The sequence below is a fragment of the Epinephelus lanceolatus genome, chromosome 18 (assembly GCF_041903045.1).
Source record: "Epinephelus lanceolatus isolate andai-2023 chromosome 18, ASM4190304v1, whole genome shotgun sequence".
NCBI lineage: Eukaryota > Metazoa > Chordata > Actinopteri > Perciformes > Serranidae > Epinephelus > Epinephelus lanceolatus.
In genome coordinates this window covers 6731464-6754643 of record NC_135751.1, presented here as the reverse complement: position 1 = coordinate 6754643, position 23180 = coordinate 6731464, and the positions used below count along the sequence as shown (strand labels likewise).

General features: G+C 41.0%; 1 protein-coding gene across 1 annotated transcript in view; it reads right to left on the bottom strand.

Moving 5' to 3' along the window:
• Positions 1-23180, bottom strand: part of LOC117269071 (mitochondrial adenyl nucleotide antiporter SLC25A23-like) — a 37043-nt gene that overhangs the window by 6105 nt on the left and 7758 nt on the right. Inside the window, exons 2-9 of the mRNA XM_033645917.2 lie at positions 17125-17248; positions 16590-16677; positions 13559-13670; positions 11177-11335; positions 5895-6047; positions 5589-5702; positions 3593-3760; positions 29-179 (exon numbers count right to left, since the gene is read on the bottom strand). Of these exons, the coding sequence (XP_033501808.2) occupies positions 29-179; positions 3593-3760; positions 5589-5702; positions 5895-6047; positions 11177-11335; positions 13559-13670; positions 16590-16677; positions 17125-17248 (1069 nt within the window). The remainder of the gene's footprint in view (positions 1-28; positions 180-3592; positions 3761-5588; positions 5703-5894; positions 6048-11176; positions 11336-13558; positions 13671-16589; positions 16678-17124; positions 17249-23180) is intronic.

Sequence of the window (23180 nt, the reverse complement as noted above, 5' to 3'; positions counted from 1 at the left end):
ATATGTCTGAATCTACACTGCATCCCACCTTGTGCCTGCATACGTGTCCGAATGAGAGCGAGGGGATAGGACGCCAGCTGGCCACAGGTACTAGAGACAGTACCACAGCCCAGCAAGACCAACACTCCTGGATCCGCTGAATCTACACAGTACCTCTGGAGCCAGGCATTCTTCAAAGTCTTAAAGCATGAGCCATTAGAAGAAGAAGAGTAGAAAATATAAGAGAGAAATTAAATACAAATACTTTGTTTCAAAATCCAGTGTGTAAAATGCATTTAAAGACAGTCCTTTGGATGATGATTTAAACTGGTAGTCTGTGAGTCTCTCATTTTTCTGTGCTTCAAGGCTGTCATAGCTGGAATGTTACTGCACAGGGATCATATATTGGTCCAACAGTGCAGGTGGGACTGGTATGTTGCTCACTGCTTTGGATCACAGGATTCCCTTCTCCCTCTTAGGAAAGATATATTTAAAGGGCCAGTGTGTAAAATGGGTTGAAAACAGTGACATCAGTGGTCAAATTCTAGATTGCAGGGCTCACTCGCTCACCCCTCCCGTCGGGTAAATGATGGTAGCCTCGTAGGGACAAAAAGCCTTGCGCAGACACAAGTTTTTCAGGAGTAGGTCTATCTAGCGACAAGGTGAATATTTATTTAGAAATCTAAACCATGTTACGATATTGTAATGAGTCACTCACGAGCAGGAGACCAGAGTAGCATTCGGGAAAAAGGCCAGTTTATTTGAGCACTCCAAAAACTCCGGTAACACTCCAGGGGGTAAAAGACTCCGTCCCAAACTCTGACTCTTCTAGCGTAACACACACACTTCATACACACATACTCACTTACAGTACCTAGCGGGTACCCCCTCCCCTCTCTGCTCTACCAATCTCCAGCCCGCACACTGACTGACAGCGTAGCCTGTAAACAGAGCTCAGCTGTTTATTTAGCCTAGCAATATCTCTGGACTGTAGTAGCTGCAATGGACGACTTTGAACGCGATTTTGAAGAGTTTCTTGTAGCGGACACAGACCCAGAGCCATACCTGTTTGAGCCGGAGCATACAGATGAGAGCCGGAGTACACTGAGCGGGCGAGAAGAGAGGCTGAATCCTCCACTCCCATTTTGCTGCACAGAATGGGATTCGGTGCTACCATCGTTGGGGAGATATATCATCAGGAGGAAAAGCGCCGCAGAGAGTGCATCACAAGGAGTGAAGTTGTGTCTTCTTTTCCTCGCAGATGACGGTTCGGGTTCATTCTCTCCTGTTGCGTGGTAAGTGTGGTCCATTCGCAAACTTTATAACTAAAAAAACTTTTCACTACTCTCCATCGACGAACTACTAACACTCTCTGCTGTTTCCTCCTCCTTCTTCCTTCCTTCCGCTGTCTTCGTTGGTTTATTTATACACGCGAAACGCGTTCTCTGGCTGGCTGGATTGTCCGCTCGGGCTGCCTTACATACATGGCGGCACAAGATGGTGACCTCTCTAAAGCAAGGCCCTTGCTATATATATATATATATATATATATATATAAAAGCATAATTATAAGGCTACGAAAACCAAACGAATTTTATTTTATAGCGATTATACACTTATATAAACATATTAATGGGTAGAATATTCAGATTCAGATTCAGATTTGACAATAAACCATGCCAAATATTACACACTGGCCCTTTAAAACATGAGGCTTGTGATATTCTATTTTAGCCTTTTCATGTGTCTTGTGTCGACAATACACAAGAAGACTTAAAGTCTGACAGTCCATACAGCTTAAGGTGCATTATCATCACCCTCTTAGTCTCGCCACCAGACAATCAGAGATCTCCGCCTTCTGATAGTCTGGGGACACTCCTTTCTAAAGTGTGTTTAACACACCGGCGAAAACGGCCGGCAACAAAGCAGGACACGCCCTCCCGGAAATGTGCGCTCCCCCTTTTCTCGTCCTCAAGGAAACAAACACACAGAAAGCTTGAAAATGGATGCTGAGAGATTTAACTCCATTTTATCAAACGTGTGCTCAGTCCACAAGATTGTGGAAATGAAGGACTTACAGCGACTTGAGCCATTTTGTACCGCTACACGTGTTTCTAGTCGGACTATGTTGACAAGCACAAGAGTTCAGCGAGCCACTGAAGGACCGCCCTGCGGATTTACTATTGGTTCTGCAACGTAGGGAGTTTTTTTAAACTCTGAAATTGTATCCGCCCATCTAAACACAAAATCAGGGAGAAAGTCATCAGTCTTTAGTTAAGCAAAGCATCTAAAGACTGACTTGTGAGTCTATCACCCTCTAGACTTGAGTAAAACTGACCCTGATAGCCCAGGAACACCACATCATATTATCATCCATAATCAGATTTGTGATATGGCCAATAGAGGCGTTTGTGATATGGCCAATAGAGGCGTATATATGTGGCAACCATAAAACCTCAATTAATAGTCTGGGCTATTATTTGTTAAAATCACTGAACTCAACAGGCTTATATTAGGGACAGGTGTCAATATGGGACAGGCCTTTAATTCCTTTCACACAAAACTATTGCTCAGCAAAGATGGGAAATACTGACAAATTGTTTATTTAAACCTGTATAAATAGATTCAGATAATATATAAATAATGAATCATTCATTTGATCTAGCTTCAACAGACAGAAATCAGAGAGTTACAGTACTTGAAGATTACGGCACCTGACATACCTACAAAACACCACTTTATCCTGTTAAAACAATACTCACAACTTGGATTAATTTTAATGAAAAAAACCTTTTGATTCTTTTGACCTCTAGTGGACCCTTACGGACTACAGGGATATAAAAAAAAGACTTTCAAGGTAATCAAGGAATGGCCACATAATTTGAGGTAGCCAACAACCCAGAGTTATACATCCAAAGAACTTCCATTAAAAAATGAACTGCTTGGGAACCAGACCAGCCATGTAATTGAGACAGGCGTTTATTTATTAAAATGTGTAGCCACACCGGGCTAGTAAAAGGGACTGGGTGTTTAATTGAGACTTGGTTTTTAATTTAAGTTTTACGGTAAGTGTAAATGAAATTGTACTTAGATAGACCCTTAAATTGACTAAAGTGCAAGCTTAGCCATAGAGCTTCATTGTTGGCCAAAAAAACCCAATTAAACACACACTGTAATTTATTTTGACTAAATTCCACATGCACCATCCTGCTGCCAGAATTACTCACTAGAACACCAAATGTGGATTAATCCACTGTTGGAAATAGTCCCCAACAAATCCTTGTGTTTTAGTAACATTTGCTGAGATCTACAGTGAAATTACTGAAGTTACTGAAATTACCTCTGTTTAAAGATCTGTCTTTAGTGGGAACCAACTGACTTGGGACTAAGAGCCACAAAGTTAGGAAGACCAAAGGACTTAGGGTCTCTTCATAGGACACACAAAAAAAATAAAAAAAGAGTTCATGCTTGGGAGGTTGGTATTTTTTTAACCAGACCAGCAATCTTAATTACCTATCAATTCAATGACCTTTATAGTTATCTCATGTAGTCTGTACCAAAATCATTTACTGTGGAAGAGTGGCTAAATAACTGTAGGCACATGTATACACACCTCATACACAGCCAAGTCAATGCCGGCATAAGGGATGATGCCCAATGTGTTTGGCAGGTAGCCCCTGTAGAAAGCTCGGACTCCCTCTGTCTTCAGGATCTGTCTGGCACAATCAGCCATACCTGAGTATTGCCCCGTCTTTCTTATTGTCAGACGAGTCTTCAGCACCTACTCGACAGAGGGGGTCAGGGAAGATTGAAGAAGGTAGAGTGAGAACAGGAAAAGATATTATTGGACAACTAGCAAATAGCAACAACAAATAGCACTGAGAGGTTATTTTCCATCCATTCATTCTCTGCTGTTTATCTGGGCCTTGCTGATGGTAACAGTGGAGTAAGCAGGACAGTCTTCCTTTTCTTCTGGGAAATTTAGAGGAGTTCCAGAATGCGATTGGTTTTAAAATTCCCTCCAGCAACAGCTTTCTGGGTGTACCCCAGGGTCTTCTTCCAAGTAGACCAGCCCAGAAAACTTCCAGATTTCTGAATTAACTCAACTCAAAACAGCAGGTTCCACTCTGAGCTCCTTACACTGGTCCATGCTCCTGACCCTGTTACTAACTTGAACTCATTTTGTCCTTTTGTATTTGTGACCACATTCTTGAGGTCGCTACCCAGAGCTGATGAGAACAGGTGAGGGATGGAACGTAACCAGAACTCTGGTTTTGTGCTGTTATCAATCCCCATTTATTTAACCTAGTCATTTTCTTCTCTATTGCTGCTTGATGATGGGTGCTGAAGAGTTTTATGACATGAGTTGGAGGAAGTTCTATCAATGACACTTAAGGCCTTTGCACACCCGGTCTTCATTTTTCATATGTAATTTTTAAACCTGTCATCCCACTATGCACAGGAACTTTGCACAGTGAATCTGATGCACTGACAGACACATCTGCTCCCTCCTCACGGCTGGAGTTACCTGCCTGGCTTTTGGCACTCTCTGCTTGCATGTGGTAGTCATCTGGCAGAGTTTTCCTCTCTGCCTCCGCCACTGTCGCTCTCTCCCTCTCTCTCTCTCTCTCTCTCTCTCTCTCTCTCTCTCCCTTTGTCTGTCTGTGGTCTTCATCCTTTATTACATCCTTCTCCTCACCCTCCTCCTCCTCCTCCTCATCCACCTGGGGTAGGCTATCTGAAATCTGATATCCGTTATGAAACACTGTGTACCCTGTTCCTCTTTATTGTTGCGTATGTGTATCACAGGTGATGCCACATTTTCTTCACTGCTTCTTGGTCAAATAACTGTCTCAAGGCTTTTGATGGATGCTAAAATACGCAGAAAAACGAACCTGTTCTGAAAAGATTTATGACGAACGAAAGTTTCAGAGTCAGTGTGTAAAAGTGATTGGCACAAAGTGAGGTTGTGTTCATTTTTAAAACGTGTGATTTGGTGTGCAAAGGCCTTTAGTCTTAAGTGCAGATTTACGTGTAAAGTCTGCTTTTCATGCTTTATCATTATGCTGCTATGGTACTTTCTCCAATGACAAGGCAACTGCTCCTGTTTCATGTAGAACAGAGCTAAGGAGACTCTGCTACCAAAGCTTTATCATGTAAGGCATCAATTTTCATGATCATTCACACACTCAGGACAGGGTTCACTAAGACTCTGTACAGGAAAGAAATCTCTATATAATTAAAATGACCACATCAGATATCTGTGCTGTTAACGAAATCTGCTGGGAGCTGATTGGCCCCAATGCTAAACTTAAAGCCGTTCAGCACATCCTAATGCTAATGAGAAATGGTGCTCGGCTGTCAACCCTGGTTAATGAGTCCTGTAGCTGAGGAATAAAAAAACGATGCTTGTAATTTCTCATAAAGCAGCCTCTTGTTGATTACAGTGCCATTTTAAAGGTGCTTTTCTGCACAATAACTTGATTTGCATTCATTTAAAACTGAGTACAAAAAAAAAGTTAAGCTCCAGAAACAGTGGTAAGAAATTTGCACAGCCTTCTAGAACTATCTTAATGTAAACCTTTCAATTACACAAATTTCAAACTGACCTCCATGGGGTAGATGATGGTCTGGGCGGTAGCTCCTGCCAGAGAGCCAGCAATGAACCTCTCTTGTACTCTTAAACCGCCCCCCTCTCTACTTCCTCGGATCAGCCACTTGATCTAGAGTAAGAGACGAAAGAGGAGGAGGACGAGAAGGCATTACACATGGAAGAAGATGTTGGGAGGGCAAAGAAGAGTGGCAGTGATAGGATGCAGCATGAGGGAAAGGAAGTGCATAGATATACACTGAATGTGGTTATGTGGTCATGTATGAAAGTGGATTAAGGAAAGTAAAAATTGGAGAGTTCTGACCTGTTCATAGGCCATAAACTTAATGGCAGATTCAGGGGCAATCTTGAGGACATTAATGCCATTTCCCCTCCAGAGTGAGAAGACACCTCCCTCCTGGACCATCCCCCTTAGCCCGGACCAAAGATTAATCCCCCGAGATGTAGAGCCATGTACCTGGACACACAAACACTGCTAGATCACTCATCTTTATTACAGCCAGTGTTTGGGCAAATATCTACATCCAACCCCAGGTGAGTTCAACTGCAGAACAAAAAAAAACAGAATACTATCCAGAGGACACAGAGCAACGTGCTCATTCATGTGGAGCTGTGTTTGTATCCAACTGATGAATATAAATCCAATATTCACTCTGTATTTTCTCTGGTTTTGGTCTCTTCTAACTCCTCATAAAAACAAAATCTGTCTCTTTCGCTACTAAATGCTCAACTAGTCTCTAACTGTGAATGTTGTTTGGTGTTGAGCAGTTAGTGTACAGTGTGTTTTCATTGTTTTTTTTTTTTTACTGAAAACAGCCGCCTGCTGTAGCTGATAATGATGCTGTAAGAGCCCTGAGAGTGAACCAAAACAACAAAGTTAAAGTGGAGATATACTTGCTTTAAACTATGCGTCTGTGTGCGCATGACAGCTGCCCCATGTATCCTACATCCATTTGGAGCTTTGGTTATGCACATGCTCAGAAATTAATGCTACGTGTACGCAAGTTGCATTACCCATATGAATGGTAAGGGCTGTGTAACATACATACTGTCATGACCTGCATGGGGCCGCACATGCCATCTGCAATGGTGCCACTGTTTCATTCATGATCTTAAAATTAACAATATACAAGGGTCCCACAACTTCTTAAACTCATGAAAGGTTCATGGGTTTGATATTCAGAGACCAAACACGGCATAGTTTGAGACATGGATTGGGGGCAATTACTGTTACAACACTGAGAATTTTCTAATGAGATGAAGCAGGTTTTACAGAAGCTCACAGACAAAAGACAAAATAAGTATAGGCTTGAATGTATGATGGCAGACTTCAAAATCTGTTCTTGCACAAATTAAATAAATTCAAGCAATTTCAATAACCCATGTCTATTTTTGTCTCTTTTTAAATACTTTCAAGGCCTTGATTTTGCCCCACTCAAATTCACCAGCGTTTAAGGATTTACAGACCTATGGGAGCCCTGAATATAGTAATCTCCTAAACCTTTGCCATGTTTATTGTTTATATCGTGCAAATCTAGATATTCTACACAGTCCAATTCTGTTTATGACGCAGTTGGTTACAAGAACGTGTGGTTAAATACCAAGTACATCTCCGGCCTGACGGGCCATAAAACCACAGCCTTTGTGCTCCACTGTCTCTCAGGTTAACTCGTATTGCAGCAGTGCCTGGACAGCGTGACGTGTGTTTGTGCTGCTGCCGTGGTCCTGCCAGATGCCTCCTGCTGCTGCTGTTATCATTAGTCATACTTCTACTGTTATTATACACATATGATTATTGTCACATATGTATACTATCAGATATTAATATATACTTTCAACATATTGTACCACAGTAACCAGAACTATAACTATAATATTATTACTTTCATTAATGTTGTTGTAAGCTACTGTCATTACCGTCTGTCCTGCATCTCTCTCTGTCTCTGTCTCTCTCTGTCTCTCTTTCTGTCTCATTGTGTCATACGGATTACTGTTAATTTATTATGCTGATCTGTTCTGTACGACATCTATTGCACGTCTGTCCGTCCTGGAAGAGGGATCCCTCCTCAGTTGCTCTTCCTGAGGTTTCTACCGTTTTTTTTCCCCGTTAAAGGGTTTTTTTGGGGAGTTTTTCCTTATCCGCTGCGAGGGTCATAAGGACAGAGGGATGTCGTATGCTGTAAAGCCCTCTGAGGCAAATTGTGATTTGTGATATTGGGCTTTATAAATAAAATTGATTGATTGACTGACCTCTGACCCTATTACATGGTGTTGACCAGTATTGTGTTGAAATTACATGATGGCAGTAGGTTGTTCAAAGAAGTCCATGCTGACTGTAAGGTTTACAGTTTACAAGATATAAACTGTGGTCTCCTCGGTGAATGTTTGGTATTTCTTGATCCATCCATTACCCAACATTCTCTATATGCAGAGTTACTGGCTCCTTATACTACCTGTGTGGTCATGACATTAACCACTGTCCATTGCATGACATCGTTGAACTAGTGAATTCATACACTGACCATGACAAAGGATTGCATTAGCACTGTCTCTGTGGAGCTGGCAGGTAATTTCTTCATGTGATGCAGAGTTAACAGGTTGTGGTCATTTCACTTATTTATGTGAGACCAGGTTGTTTAAACTACACTTACAGTAAAATAATGCTACCATAAGGACACATTGTATATTAATTATACAATTATTGTCATATTGTTTATTATGGGATATCTGGATTTAACCTTTAATCAGTAATCACTTAGTAATATTTCACTGGCTCCTTGCAGAAAATGACCATAATAAATCAGAAGGAGGTTTCAGAATGTTGCTGATCGATGCCAGTCATTCCTTAGTTACTTAAATGGCTGCTGACATTTCAAGCTTTCAACACAGGCAAAGAGCCAGGCTTGCCTCGTGTTTTAGCTGCTAATGCTCCAACCACCCACCTGAACTACCCACCAAGTGCTTTGTTTTATCTCTGTAAGTGAGTGTACGTGAATGTCAGTGCAGCATTTGAGGGATAGAGTTAACTTCTGCCTCTAAAAGATAACAACTGACATCTGACAACTGGCTAGCTGTTTCTCAGCTTTCCACAGGAATTTAAAATAAATGAAGGACATGTAAAAGAGCATTTTCTGATAGTGGTGTGGTAATTCGCCTAATCAGTCAGTGTCCAAGTTTGGTCACTTAAAGGCCCGATGTGTAGAATTTAAGGGGATACATTGGCAGAAATGGAAAACAACATAATATGTATGTTTTCTTTAGTGTATAATCACCTGAAAATAAGACTCATTGTGTTTTTGTTACCTTAGAATGAGCTGTTTATATCTACAATGGCATGCAAAAGTTTGGGCACCCCTGGTCAAAATTCCATTTATTGTGTATAGCTAAGCAAGTAAAAGATGACCTGATTTCCAGAAGGTCATGACACATTTCTTCAATATACTTTTTCATTTCAATCTTTTACAGTTTCAAAATTTACAAGTTACAAAAAAGGAAAAGGGCCTGAAGCAAAACTTGGAATACCCTGCATGGTCAGTATGTAGTAGCGCCCCCTTTGACATCACAGCTTCTAAACACTGATTGTAAGCAGCTAAGAGTCTTTCAGTTCTTGTTTGGGGGATTTTCACCCATTCTTCCTGCAAAAGGCTTCTAGTTCTGTGAGATTCTTGGGCTGTCTTGCATGCACTGCTCTTTTGAGGTCTACAGATTTTAATGATGTTTAGGTCAGGGGACTCTGAGGGCCATGGCAAAACCTTTAGCTTGCTCCTCTTGAGGTAGTCCATTGTGGATTTCGAGGTATGTTTAGGATCATTGTCCTGTTATAGAAGCCATCCTCTCTTCATCTTAAGCTTTTTTTTTACAGATGGTGTGATGTTTGCTTCCAGAATTTGCTGGAATTTAACTGAATCCATTCTTCTCTCTACCTGTGAAATGTTCCCCGTGCCACTGACTGCAGCACAAGCCCAAAGCATGATCGATCCATCTCCGTGTTAACAGTTGGACAGGTGTTCTTTTCATGAAATTCTGCACCCTTTTTCTTCAAACATGCCTTTGCTCATTGCGCCCAAAAATGTCTACTTTATCTTCCTTAGTCCACAGGACTTGTTTCCAAAAAGCATCAGGCCTGTTTAAATGTTCCTTTTCAAACTTCTGATGCTGAATTTTGTGGTGAGGACACAGGAAAGGTTTACTTCTGTTGACTCTTCCATGAAGGTCATATTTGTGCAGGTTTCACTGCACACTAGAACAGTGCACCACTACTCCAGAGTCAAACAGAGGTTTTGATTTGCCTTTTTAGCAATCCTATGAGCAGTTCTCACAGAAAGTTTTCTCGGTCTTCCAGACCTCAACTTGACCTTCACAGTTCCTGTTCACTGCCATTTCTTCGAACTGAGGAAACAGCTACCTGAAAACACTTTGCTATCTTCTTATAGTCTTCTCCTGCTTTGTGGGCATCAGTTATTTTATTTTTCAGAGTGCTGGGCAGCTGTTTAGAGGAGCCCATGGCTGCTGATTGATGAAACAAGGTTTCAGGAGTATTTATAAAACTCTGAAATTTCCATCACCTGGCCTTTCCTACGATGATTGTGAACAAGCCATAGTCCTAACAAGCTAATTATGGTCTGAGACCCTGGTAAAAGTTGTCTGAGAGCTCTAATGTCTTGGGGTGCCCAAACTTTTGCATGGTGCTCCTTTCCTTTTTTGTTCCACTCTAAAACTGTACAAATCAAAAATAATACACTAATCTTGCCTAAAATGCTGAAAAGCATGTTTCATCTTTAACTTCCAGCCTTTTGGAGTTCAGTTCATATTCTACTCACTTAACTATTTACAGTAAAAGACATTTTGACCAGGGGTGCCCAAACTTTTTCATGCCAGTGTACATAGGGAACGGGTCCTTATCTACGGAGATCGCCATGTTGCACCGCCATGTTTCTACAGTAGCCCAGAACAGACAAAGCAAGCACTGGCTCTGGATATGGCCATTTACTTTATTGTGTTTTTACTTCAGCTATCATAGTAAGTAGACCCTCCACGACGAGTGTTTCAGAAAAACATTTTTTTTTATCGTGAAACTGCTATATTCTGTGTTTTTACCAGTTTAAATCACTGGGTCCATTTGTTTTGGAGAAGAAGAGACCTTTCCAAAGAATTTGGCTCACAGTAAAAACCCTTTGAATGTCTGGATCTTAAGTTATCGGAAAAAAAAGACGCACATAGTAGCAGGTGCTGGACTAACACTGTCCTCAACATGCCAAACAGCACTGGAGACACACTGTTATGTAATGTGAAACTGCTCTATTAGTGTTTTTACTCATTTTAACCACCTGGTCTGCTTTTGCAGAGGAAGAGACTGCTGCGGATTTGGCTTACAGTAAAAAACAACAGGGAATGTGGATGACAAGCAGTTGCTAATGTTGCAGTTTCACTGTGTGAGTGTAAGGATGCTGTACTCTGATACTCATTTACTGAGGCACTATTATACACAATGTACCCATATAGTTTACATTAAAAATGCTTAAAAAGTTCCTCCATCACTGATTTTTAACTTTGTGTATCAGTGGGAGTGGAAGTCAAATGACCCACCTGCAGGAAGACTTTCAGTCGGTCCAGAGGAGCAGTTCCTGTCCGGGACACGGCCCCTGCCATCGCTCCAGCAACCAGCTGTCTCCATACCAGGCCTGACCGCCGCTCCCGCTCTGAGAACTCATCTGGCACCGTCAGGTGTTCCCCAATGTCAAACATCTGTAACATTAGAAATTAATCTGAATTAATCATTATCTTATATTTATTTTCAGTGAGGGGTATCTTGAATCCTCCTTATTGTGAAATAGATACAAATTGTTTTAAATAAAAACAATACATTATACAGTTTTGCATCATCTTCTTCACTCCCATTTACCAGATTTACCACATCACTAACCAGAGGTGGGTCTTGTTTTGCAAATCACAAGTAAGTCTCAAATCTTTGCCCTCAAGTCCCAAGTCAAAACAGGCAAATCTCATGTCAGATCCCACGTCAAGTCCCAGCCAGGCAAGACCTGATTCAAGTCCTAACTCAAGACAGGCATGTTTCAAATCAGGTCCCAAGTTAAGTCCTAATTTAAAGGGCCAGTGTGTAAAATGGGTTGAAAACCGTTGGAAACAGTGACATCAGTGGTCAAATTCTAGATTGCAGGGCTCACTTGCTCACCCCTCCCATCGGGTAAATGACGGTGGCCTCGTAGGGACAAAAAGCCTTGCGCACAAGTTTTTCAGGAGTAGGTCTATCTAGCGACAAGGTGAATGTTTATTTAGAAATCTAAACCATGTTACGATATTGTAATGAATCCCTCACGAGCAGGAGACCAGAGGAGCGTTCGGGAAAAAGGCCCGTTTATTTGAGCACTCCAGAAACTCCAATAACACTCCACTCCGTCCCAAACTCTGACTCTGCTGGCGTAACAGACACACTTCATAACTTTACACACATACTCGTTTACGATACTGAGTGGGGAAACCCTCCCCTCTCTGCTCCGCCAATCTCCAGCCCGCACACTGACTGACAGCGTAGCCGGTAACAGTGCTCAGACGTTTATTTAGCCTAGCAATATCTCTGGACTATAGTAGCTGCAATGGACGACTTTGAACGCGATTTTGAAGAGTTTCTTGTAGCGGACACAGACCCAGAGCCATACCTGTTTGAGCCGGAGCATACAGATGAGGAACTCCATGTGTTTGATGCTGAGCGGGCGAGAAGAGAGGCTGAATGCACAGAATGGGATTCGGTGCTACTGCTGCCATCGCTGAGGAGATATATCATCAGGAGGAAAAGCGCCGCAGAGAGTGCATCACAAGGAGTGAAGTTGCGTCTTCTTTTCCTCGCAGATGACGGTTCGGTTTCATTCTCTCCTGTTGCGTGGTAAGTGTGGTCCATTCGCAAACTTTATAACTAAAAAAACTTTTCACTACTCTCTATCGACGAACTACTAACACTCTCTGCTGTTTCCTCCTCCTTCTTCCTTCCTTCCGCTGACTTCGTTGGTTCATTTATACACACGAAACGCGTTCTCTGGCTGGCTGGATTGTCCACTCGGTCTGCCGTACATACATGGCGGCGCAAGATGGCGATCTCTCTAAAGCAAGGCCCTTGCTATATATATATATAAAAGCATAATTATAAGGCTACGAAAACCAAACGAATTTTATTTTATAGCGAACATACACTTGTATAAACATATTAATGGGTAGAATATTCAGATTCAGATTCAGATTGACAATAAACCATGCCAAATATTACACACTGGCCCTTTAAGACAGGCAAGTCCAGATTCAAGTCCCAAGTCAAGACAGGCAAGTCCCATTTTAACTCCTAAGTCGAGTCCTTAACAAGTATTACATATTTTGCTCTTCTCTAAATGTAATCCCATTTTTACAACAAAGCAGTAATATACTAAACTTACAAAACTGATAAATTCTTTTTAAAGTATGTCTTTTTTTTGTATTTTAAGTCCCAAGTTCTAAACTTTAAGCTTCAAACAAGTCATAATGTGTTTTTCACTAAATGTAATGCCTTTTTAATGACATATGGAAAATATATTACATTTTCAAAACTCATGAATGATTTTTGTAAATTTGATTTATTTTTTGTTAAAACAAGTTTGCTGGAAGTTGTTACGTCTCAAACAAAGTGGATCTGGGAAATTAAGTGTCTTTGGCTTTGGGGGAAGGTATCAAGTATTTTCAAGTCAAAAGTTTCAAGTACAAGTTAAGTCACGGATCATTGGTAATAAAGTTCAAGTCAAGTAGCAAGTCTTTTTTGGTTTTGTCAAGCTGTGTCTAAAGTCAACAAATTTGGAACTTGAGTCTGACTTGAGTCCAAGTCATGTGACTCAAGTCCAGCCAGTCTACATCTAAGGGTGTAAAGAATTCAGATACTGTCATTATTATCAACTGGAACATGACTATCACTGGAACCTGGTGACTTACATGGGAGTGTTTCCAGTGGTGGACGATCTCCTCCATGTTGTGAAAAGGGTTGAACAGGAAATGATCACGCCATTCATTCCAGTTAATGGTCATAGTGCCATCCCTGTCCATGCTAGGAGAGAGTTACATCGGAACAGTATAACTCTTACAGTACAGTGTCAACAGATAACAGATCCTTAAAAACTTCTGGTGGCACCGCTTTGCTGCGACCCAGGCTGCCTCGTGCTGCTGCCTCAGTGTTTCTGTTTTTTTTTTTAGTGTCTTTGTTCATGTGGGTCATCTTTTAACATTTACTCTCTACTAATATGGTGTTTAACCACAACACGGTGCTCAACTAGTGCAACACGATGCTGTTCTTACTGAGAGGACTGCTTTTGAACTTAATTGTCTGGCTTGCAACATGCCACTCCACACCAGTGGTCTGGGACACCTTGCCGGCAGCACTCCTGCACTACATCAGAGACCAACTCCTGCTTCTCCGCCCCAGCCACACAACTGCCCCCCAGCTACTGAGGGAACTGCTGGCCCTGAATCCGACAGACAGACCACCTCTGCCGTTAGTGCTTCTCTGAAATGTCTGCTCTGTGAAGAGTAAAGTGGAGGAGCTCAGAGTCAACACCACAGTTTGACACAAGTACCCGGACTCATGCCTGCTTGTGTTCACCGAGACATGGCTACAGGAGGATAAGACTAACTCGCTCATTGCCCTGGATGGCTGTTCTCTGGTGGGCACTGATAGGAACAATAACTCAGGCAAGAGCAAAGGTGGTGGTACCTGCATTTACGTCAACCAAACGTGGTGCTCACAATACACCACAAGGGAGTCAGTCTGCAATCCCAACATTGAACTTTAAGTCTCAGACGTATTTAGCTTCCATGTGAATTTGGGAACATTTTATTATGCACTGTTTATATCCCGCCCAGTGGAAACGCTGCAAATGTAACTACTACTATAGCAGACAGTGTTCACAGACAGAGTTAAAATGCACTCCTGAAGCACCTCGTTTTATTTTAGGTGATTTTAACCATTGTAAAACTTGAGGCTGCGTTGCCTGGATTCAATCGATATGTGGACTGTAATACTAGAGGCAAAAATATTCTGGAGAGATGTTATGGGAATGTCAAAAATGGCTCTACAGCTAAGAATAAACCCCCTTTAGGCTCCCAATGGGGGCTTATGTGTGCAGAATCCACTCATCATCACCGCTGGTTCCTCGACTCCTTGCCAGTTCCAACCTACCTACAGCCGGATCCTCACAGGCGTGTTGGCTTCCTTTGTGTGGTCACCTGGTATTAGAACCTCTGCTCATCTGACATCGCTGCCTGTCTGCTACCTCACAGTACCTTTGACCTGTTTGCTGTTTGTGTGCGTCCAACAGATGCCAGTGACTCAACATTCTCTCTGCTCAAGTGTGCTACGCCAAAAGTACTGGACTGAACCTGTGTCCTGAAAGGCCCCTAACCAGGAAACTGACTCTCACTGTTGTCTCACTACGTCAAGCCAGATTGTCAATGACTCATCTCATGTAAGTACTTAGTAGTGCCCCATTTGACATGTATCACAGCTTCTTAACACTTTTTGTAACCTTTTGTAACCTTCCTGCAGGTCTTTTGCAGTCAAACAGCAGTTTTGATTTGCCTTTCTAGCAATCCTATGAGCAGCTCTCTCAGAAAGTTTTCTTTGTCTTCCAGACCTCAACTTGACCTCTACAGTCCCCCCCCTTTTTTTTAAAGATATTTTTTGGGGCATTTTCAGCCTTTAATGGATAGGACAGACAAGTGTGAAGGGGGTAGAGAGAGAGGGAGTGACATGCAGCAAAGGGCAACAGCCTTGTACATGGGGTGCCTGAGGAAACAGCTACCTGAAAACACTTTGCTATCTCCTTATAGTCTTCTCCTGCTTTGTGGGCATCAATTATTTTAGTTTAGAGTGCTAGGCAACTGTTTAGAAGAGCCCCTGGTTACTGATTGTTAGGACAAGATTTTAGGAGTCAGAATATTTAGAAAACTTTGAAATTTGCATCACCTGGCCATTCCTAATGATGATTTTGAACAGGCCAGAGCCCTAACAAGCTAGTTATGGTCCGAGACCCTGGTAAAAGTTGTCTGAGAGCTCACGTCTTGGGGTGCCCAAACTTTTGCATGGTGCTCCTTTCCTTTTTTTCATTTTAAAATTGTACAAAACAACAATACAGTAATCTTGCCTAAAGTGTTGAAATGCATGTTTCATCTTTAACTTTATTCCTTTTGGAGATCAATTCATCTTCTGCTTACTCAACTATTCACAGTGAATAAGATTTGACCAGGGGTGCCCAAACTTTAGCATGCCACTGTATGTACTATGTCTTATGTCCCAGTTTGTGGAGCAATACAGTTAGTCTTGAATCTTGAGATCATTAATGCATCACAATGTAAATCCTTTTTTTTTTTACACACAAATATACATAGAAAGCTGTGAAACCATCAGTGTAATCTGAATACCAGGTTCTTAAAGGCTAAAAAACATTATTCTGAAGGTTTGTTGGTCGGTCAGCTGTTCAGCTGTCATCAAAAGCAAGATATCTAGATGACTACTGGCCAGACGGTCACAATATTTGGTGTAGACTAGAGAGCAGCTTTTTCTCTCAGGCTATGAGGCTCTTTTACTCCACCTTATCTTCTTCACACTGCCTTTAATAAATGACTCCTCACATTTACCTCTGCTCTACATGTTCTATACATTACACTAAAATTAATAAATTGCATCTGTGATATTTGCACTGTCCTGACTTGTTAACTTTATGTTAAAGTCATTTTTGTCTATCCCGCTGTATGTCTGACACTGACAGGAAAAGGTTTACAAATGTATGTTTTTTGGATGCTTCTAACAGACACCGTGCACCAGAGGTGTTTTCACCAATAATGTCTTTACATCAGATGACTTTTCAAACGATTTCCCTGTTGCAGACATATTTCTGTCTTTGATGGCTCTCTCTCTCTCTCTCTCACTCTCTCTCACACACACACACACACACACACACAGAGACTGTACCTCTGCAGTATCCTGGAGGCTTGCTCCGTGGTAACCTCCACACCAAGCTTGTGCAGTGAGTGCTGGATCTCCCCAACATCAATTCGACCTACAAGACAGAACACAAAGTGTTAACATGTTTGTTCAGTTGATAATATTAAATGTATTTTAGGCTATGTGGATCACAGGAAAACAAGTAGCAGGAAGTGGCAGAGAACTTAAAGGGAAACTTCAACGTTTTCCAACCCGTACCCTATTTTCCCATTTTTGTGTCTAAGTGACTAATTAAAACAAAAAGTTTTGACATTGGCCCAGAGTTGAGCAAGACCACTGCAGCCAGTAGCAACGAAACAGGCTGCAATGTAATCTCTGAGGGCAATTGTTCAAAAGTTTACATCCACTTAAAGTTTATTTTTTATCAGTGACAGGCTCAAATTGTTATTCTAAGTATCTAACAACGTGTGTGTGTGTGTGTGTGTGTGTGTGTGTGTGCGCGTGTGTGCGTGCGTGCGTGTGTGCACTTATGTGTATTTGTGGGGGTTTAGCGTGCCCACACCATCATTGTTGCGGTCAAGACTGTGGAATATGTTCCACAGCCTCTTCTCATGAGCCCACAGGTACTGGGAGAACTCCTGGAAGTCCAGCAGGCCATCATGGTTAATGTCGCTCTCAAGGACTATCTGTGGGGGCAAAGGGAGACAGTCAGCCATTCAGCAGGGAGTACAGACAGGTAACAATAGGATGGAGGCAGGTAGAGATGGTGTGGGTAGAGGTGAACAGGTGATTGTATAGACGCCAGGGAAGTGTAGGGGTCAGGGAGTGTACAGAGAGTGCAAAATACACACAAGTGAGAAGAGAGGAGGAAAGAACAAGTCACTGTGCTCCCAGTGAAAGTTGAGCAGTAAACAACATCTTACCTGGCTGCAAACATAATTTTTCCTCTCTTGATTATGCCACAGAGGGAGAGAGAGAGAGAGAGAGAGAGAGAGAGAGAGAGAGAATACAAGACTAGTTCTTGTGCACAGAGGGTTGGAAAACACACTAATATGCTGTTATTTTTCTATGCTTTGAAGATGCAGTTGGTAACTTTTATAAGAAACAACTTTTTTCATATTTGCTGAAACTGTGACTGTATCCACACAGAAGCACATGAGACAGATAGTCTTCAAAAAGCAGGTTGCTCCTCCCAGTTCTTGCGTTTCTAATGGCATTTGCTAGAATCAACCACAGCTTGCAGAAAAGAAAAAATCAGAGCCAAGGAGTCTCTAACACAGCTAATCACTGCTCATGAATTGTGGTCAAATATGAATCAGGATTCTGTTAGTGCATTGCATTCTTGCCTCAGATGTTTTCAGGAACATACACTGCTCAAAACAACTAAGGGAACACTTAAATCACACATCAGATCTTGATGAATGAAGTTGAAAACCTTTACTGATGTACATTGTGTAATTTGTTGAGAACAAAATGACGTAACAACTGCCAATGGAAACCAAAATCATCAACCCACTGAGGGCTGGATTCAGAATCACACCGAAAGTCAAAGTAAAAAATTTAAATCACAGCCTGATCCAACTTGTATGAATTTTATCACGGCAACTCATAAAGTAACTCAGTGATATGTGTGGCCCCCGTGTGCCTGTATGTGTTACATAATCATATAAATGAATGATAAAAAAACTAATTAACTTGATTAGATGAATAAACAATAACATAATACATGACATTCTAAAATGATAATAAAATGTACAAACTAACTTTCTAATTGAACCAGGGATGCACCGATTTTGAAATTCTGGGTCGATATTGATGCTAATGTTTGAATAAAAATTTGGCCAAAAGCTGATACCAGTGTTTTTATTTTGGTGTTTCTTTTGTTTTTTGTTGTTATTTATTCTTGTTTTGTACCAGGGAAACACAGAAATCTACACTATAAAAAAGAACTGTTTTAAAATCACTCAGTCATTCTTTACACTACCTTTGAATGAGCATAAATTCAAAAATCTATAAAACAACCTTTACCATAACCTTCTTTCACATGAAAAACATCTTTAAAAAATAAGCAAAAAGCCTTTTTACTATATATGATACATCATACTTCCCTCATTAATATCTATTTTATAGTGCTGTGAAAACATCAATAAATTTCTCCCAGCTGTATTTATTCAAGTTTCTCACCGACAGCTACATTTTACAAGATTACATTGAACACATCATGAGAACAAAAAAACCCCATTAAAGGTTTTTTTGGGGGAGTTTTTCCTTATCCGCTGTGAGGGTCCAAAGGACAGAGGGATGTCGTATGCTATAAAACCCTCTGAGGCAAATTGTTTCTTGTGATATTGGGCTTTATAAATAAAATTGATTGATTGAACATTATAATTTACCTTTGCCCACCGGCTGCTTACAGGTAATGAAAACTAGCTCTCCTCCTGCTAATTTTAACACACATTTGTTGTTTTTTTTCATGTTCTTTCTTTCCACATTCATTCCACTCAGTATTGTAGTGGTAGCTATACCTCAAATAAAAAATGTTTTATCATCTTGTCAACTAAAATGTACGTCATACGTCTACGGCCAGGCACCTCTTCCTCTAAAATTTTGCTCAACCTCAATCATGGTGGCTAATCAAAGTACCAAATCATTTTTTAATTCATTCAAATCTTTATTTAAGACTCAGATATCAATTGAGGGAGACCCTCATTTTCAATGATGCTGAGCATGAACAAAAGATATTAAAAACAATCAGCAATAAGCAAACAAAGAACCATCATGCCTACCAATTAAAACAGAATCATACAAAACAAGAAATAACTATAGCAATATATTGCTAAAGGTAGAAATACAAGATGATAAACATGCTATGGTGTACATATATATATAGTTAAAAGCATTTACACTCAATTAGAGCAAGGAAGATCTGAAATAAGGCATTTAAATAGCCACAAGGGTGGCAGAGTGTGCAAGTTTAAGGTCCTTTGCAGATTATTCCACATTTAGGGGAATGACATTCTTCCAAGTTCAGTTCTGATTAAGGGAATGTGAAGCAAAAACCTACTCTGTGAGCGACTACCAGGATTATGTGAGTTAAAAGGGATGAACTATACGGTGGAGGCATCTGTGTCAAAGCTTTAGAAATGAACCAATACCAATGCTGTTCCCACCTCACAGCCAAATGCAGCCAGCCAACCTTTAGGTAAAGCTGGCAGTGATAGGTGGCCACTGCAGAGAGACCTTGTGGTCAAACTAAGGGTGTACCCGACTCAGAATTATGTCAGTCAAAGACTCAGAGACTAAGTGAGTGGTAAATTCACTACTTCTAAGCAGAAGGCAGCTGGGCAGCTGCCTCTAAGTCGCTCAGTCTCACCTTGGGTCTGGGTCAAGTCCCCAGAAGTACACTGCATACTGACTGGCAAAAAGAAAAAAGAAAGAGAGAGAAGAAAACCGACTGCTCAACTTGAAGGATCTCAGTTCACTAAGGGGTCTCCCACACAGATGATTCTAAAAAATTGCTGATTAAGACCTACACTCACCGGCCACTTTATTAGATACACCTTGCTAGTACTGAGTTGGACCCCCCTTTTGCCTTCAGAACTACTCAGGTAGGCTGTGGTGTTTAAATGATGCTCAGTTGGTACTAAGGGGCCCAAAGTGTGCCAAGAAAATATCCCCCACACCATTACACCACCACCACCAGCCTGAATTGTTGATACAAGGCAGGATGGATCCATGCTTTCATGTTGTTTCTGCCAAATTCTGACCCTACCATCTGGATGTCACAGCAGAAATCAAGACTCATCAGACCAGGCAACCCTCATCTGGTATTGTTTAGTCCAATTTTGGTGAGCCCATGCAAACTGTAGCCTATCATCATGAACCAGACAAAAATGGCTGTTTTGATAGTAAAGGCTGATGACCACTGCACTAGCACTTGGTTTGATTTAATTAAGCCAATAATTAACAAACTAGTACCAATTTAAATAGTTCTTCTGAGTTAATGTAAAAGGTCTTGGAAATTTTCAGGAATTTAAGTGGAAATTATTGTTGTGACAGCTCACTCAGAGAGGTGCTTCTGTCACAAACATTCTGTTGTGGTAAGAGTGCAGTTTTGTGTAAAAATGAGAACCAAAGAGGTAAACTGACACCTGATAAAAAAAACTGCTTAGCAACTGTATTTGTGCCACCATGAAAAAAGAGCACTCAGACTTGAAATTATAATTACTGGAGAGTCCTGGTGTTTTAGATGCCATATTATGCCGTATGGCTCTGGCTGGGGCATGTCATGCTCCCCTCTCTCTTCCTCTTCATTTCCTGTCTACATCTCTGCTCCCTAATACCAAATTGACAAGAACTGCATACACAATGTAACAATGTATAATAATGTGATGAGCGCAAATATCACTTTTCATTCACATTCATTCCTCTGCTGTAAAGTGATGGCTGACAACTGCTGCTGAAACATGGTTCTGTATTTAAGGAGCTTGTGTTTTCAGTCAACTGTTTGCCTATTTGTTACTAGGAGACCTAACAACTTGAGTGAAATCTGGTGGAAGGCTTGGCTACAGAGCAAAGAATAATGGGTTAGGTTTTGGTAGCTGGAGCTCAGTTTTACTTCAGGTACTCTGTCTTGTTTGCTGGGAACACTCGTCAACCACTAAGCACCTTTGAACATAAGAGCCCTCAAATGTCAAAAGTGTGCTTTCAGCTAAATACCCAGCTAATTTTGCAACTGTGTATGTTATTGTACTTCTAAACTTGTGATTATTGTGATTATTATATTTATACAGATTGAAGTTACAGGGACACTGCTCATTAAGAGACATTTTAGCAATCTCGGCCAATTTTCAACTGCAGCCCCTATTATAACGACAGTCCCAGTTAAATGTTAGACTTAAGGAATGAGGACACTTCTGTGAAGTGAATTAAGTTTGGCTGGCTCTCATTTTTTCAGGGTATTCATGTATAATTAGCCCTTTACAACATTAATACACACAGTTTCAGATTTTCTGCAAACCCTGCAAGCATCTCTCCAGAGACTTGCATGTTCCCGTGAGGAGAAGCAGAGAAAATCTGCTTTCGCCTGTTTTCAAAGTGGTGCTGACAAATAAGGAAATGCTTATGGATCATTTAGGAAGCTTGTGAAAACTATATATTGTTTGAAGGATTACTTAAATAAAGCCTGGTTAGACCTTGAATTGCTACAACCTCTTCTCATTCCAAGGTTGTCAAATACCTATGCTTTGTCAGAACCCCTCAGTGTCTCATAGAGACCCACAGGGCATTTTTTAGTGCAGGGTGATGCACAGCTTAAATACATTGTAGCACATGGTGTATGTTGTAAAAATGGTCACCGTTAGGCAACAAAACTACTTTGTTAGGGTTAAAAAAATACTGTAAAACTTATATTTATAGCTCAGGCTATTGTTTGCTTAAATCACTGAAATCAACAGGCCTATATTTGGGACAGATCTTTAATTCCTTTCTCATAAAGCTGGTGCTCAGTTAAGATCAGGGAATACAAACACAATGTTTAATTAAATCAGTGTGAATATTACTTATACTTTTATTACGTATAAAAATTAGGCTTAAGATAATATATCAATCATGAACCATTTACTCAATCTAGCTGCAACAGACAGCGCATCAGAGAGTTACAGCACTTGAGGAATATGGCACCTGGCATACCGACACAACACCACTTTATCCTGTTAAAACAATAGTGAGAACTTGGAGTCATTTTTATAAATAACGCTTTTGATTCTTTTGATATGAGGACCGTTACAAAGTAAAGGAATATGAATAACCTACAAGGTAATCGAGGAATGGACACATAATTTGAAGTTGCCAACAACCCGGTTTCATATATCCAAAGAACTTCTATTAAAAAAAATGAATTGCCTCGCAACCAGACCAGGCGTCTAATTGAGACAGGCATTTAATTGTCAAAATGTGTAGCCACACTGGGCTACTAACAGGGACTGGGTGTTTAATTGGGACTCAGCTTTTGGTGAAGTAAAAATGAGAACAGACTGTGCTGCCAGCATGGGTCAGGGCCTGTATTTATCAGACTTACAGTACAGGCCAAAAGTTTGGACACACCTTCTCATTCAATGCGTTTTCTTTATTTTCATGACTATTTACATTGTAGATTCTCACTGAAGGCATCAAAACTATGAATGAACACATGTGGAGTTATGTACTTAACAAAAAAAGGTGAAATAACTGAAAACATGTTTTATATTCTAGTTTCTTCAAAATAGCCACCCTTTGCTCTGATTACTGCTTTGCACACTCTTGGCATTCTCTCCATGAGCTTCAAGAGGTAGTCACCTGAAATGGTTTTCCAACAGTCTTGAAGGAGTTCCCAGAGGTGTTTAGCACTTGTTGGCCCCTTTGCCTTCACTCTGCGGTCCAGCTCACCCCAAACCATCTCGATTGGGTTCAGGTCCGGTGACTGTGGAGGCCAGGTCATCTGCCGCAGCACTCCATCACTCTCCTTCTTGGTCAAATAGCCCTTACACAGCCTGGAGGTGTGTTTGGGGTCATTGTCCTGTTGAAAAATAAATGATCGTCCAACTAAACGCAAACCGGATGGGATGGCATGTCGCTGCA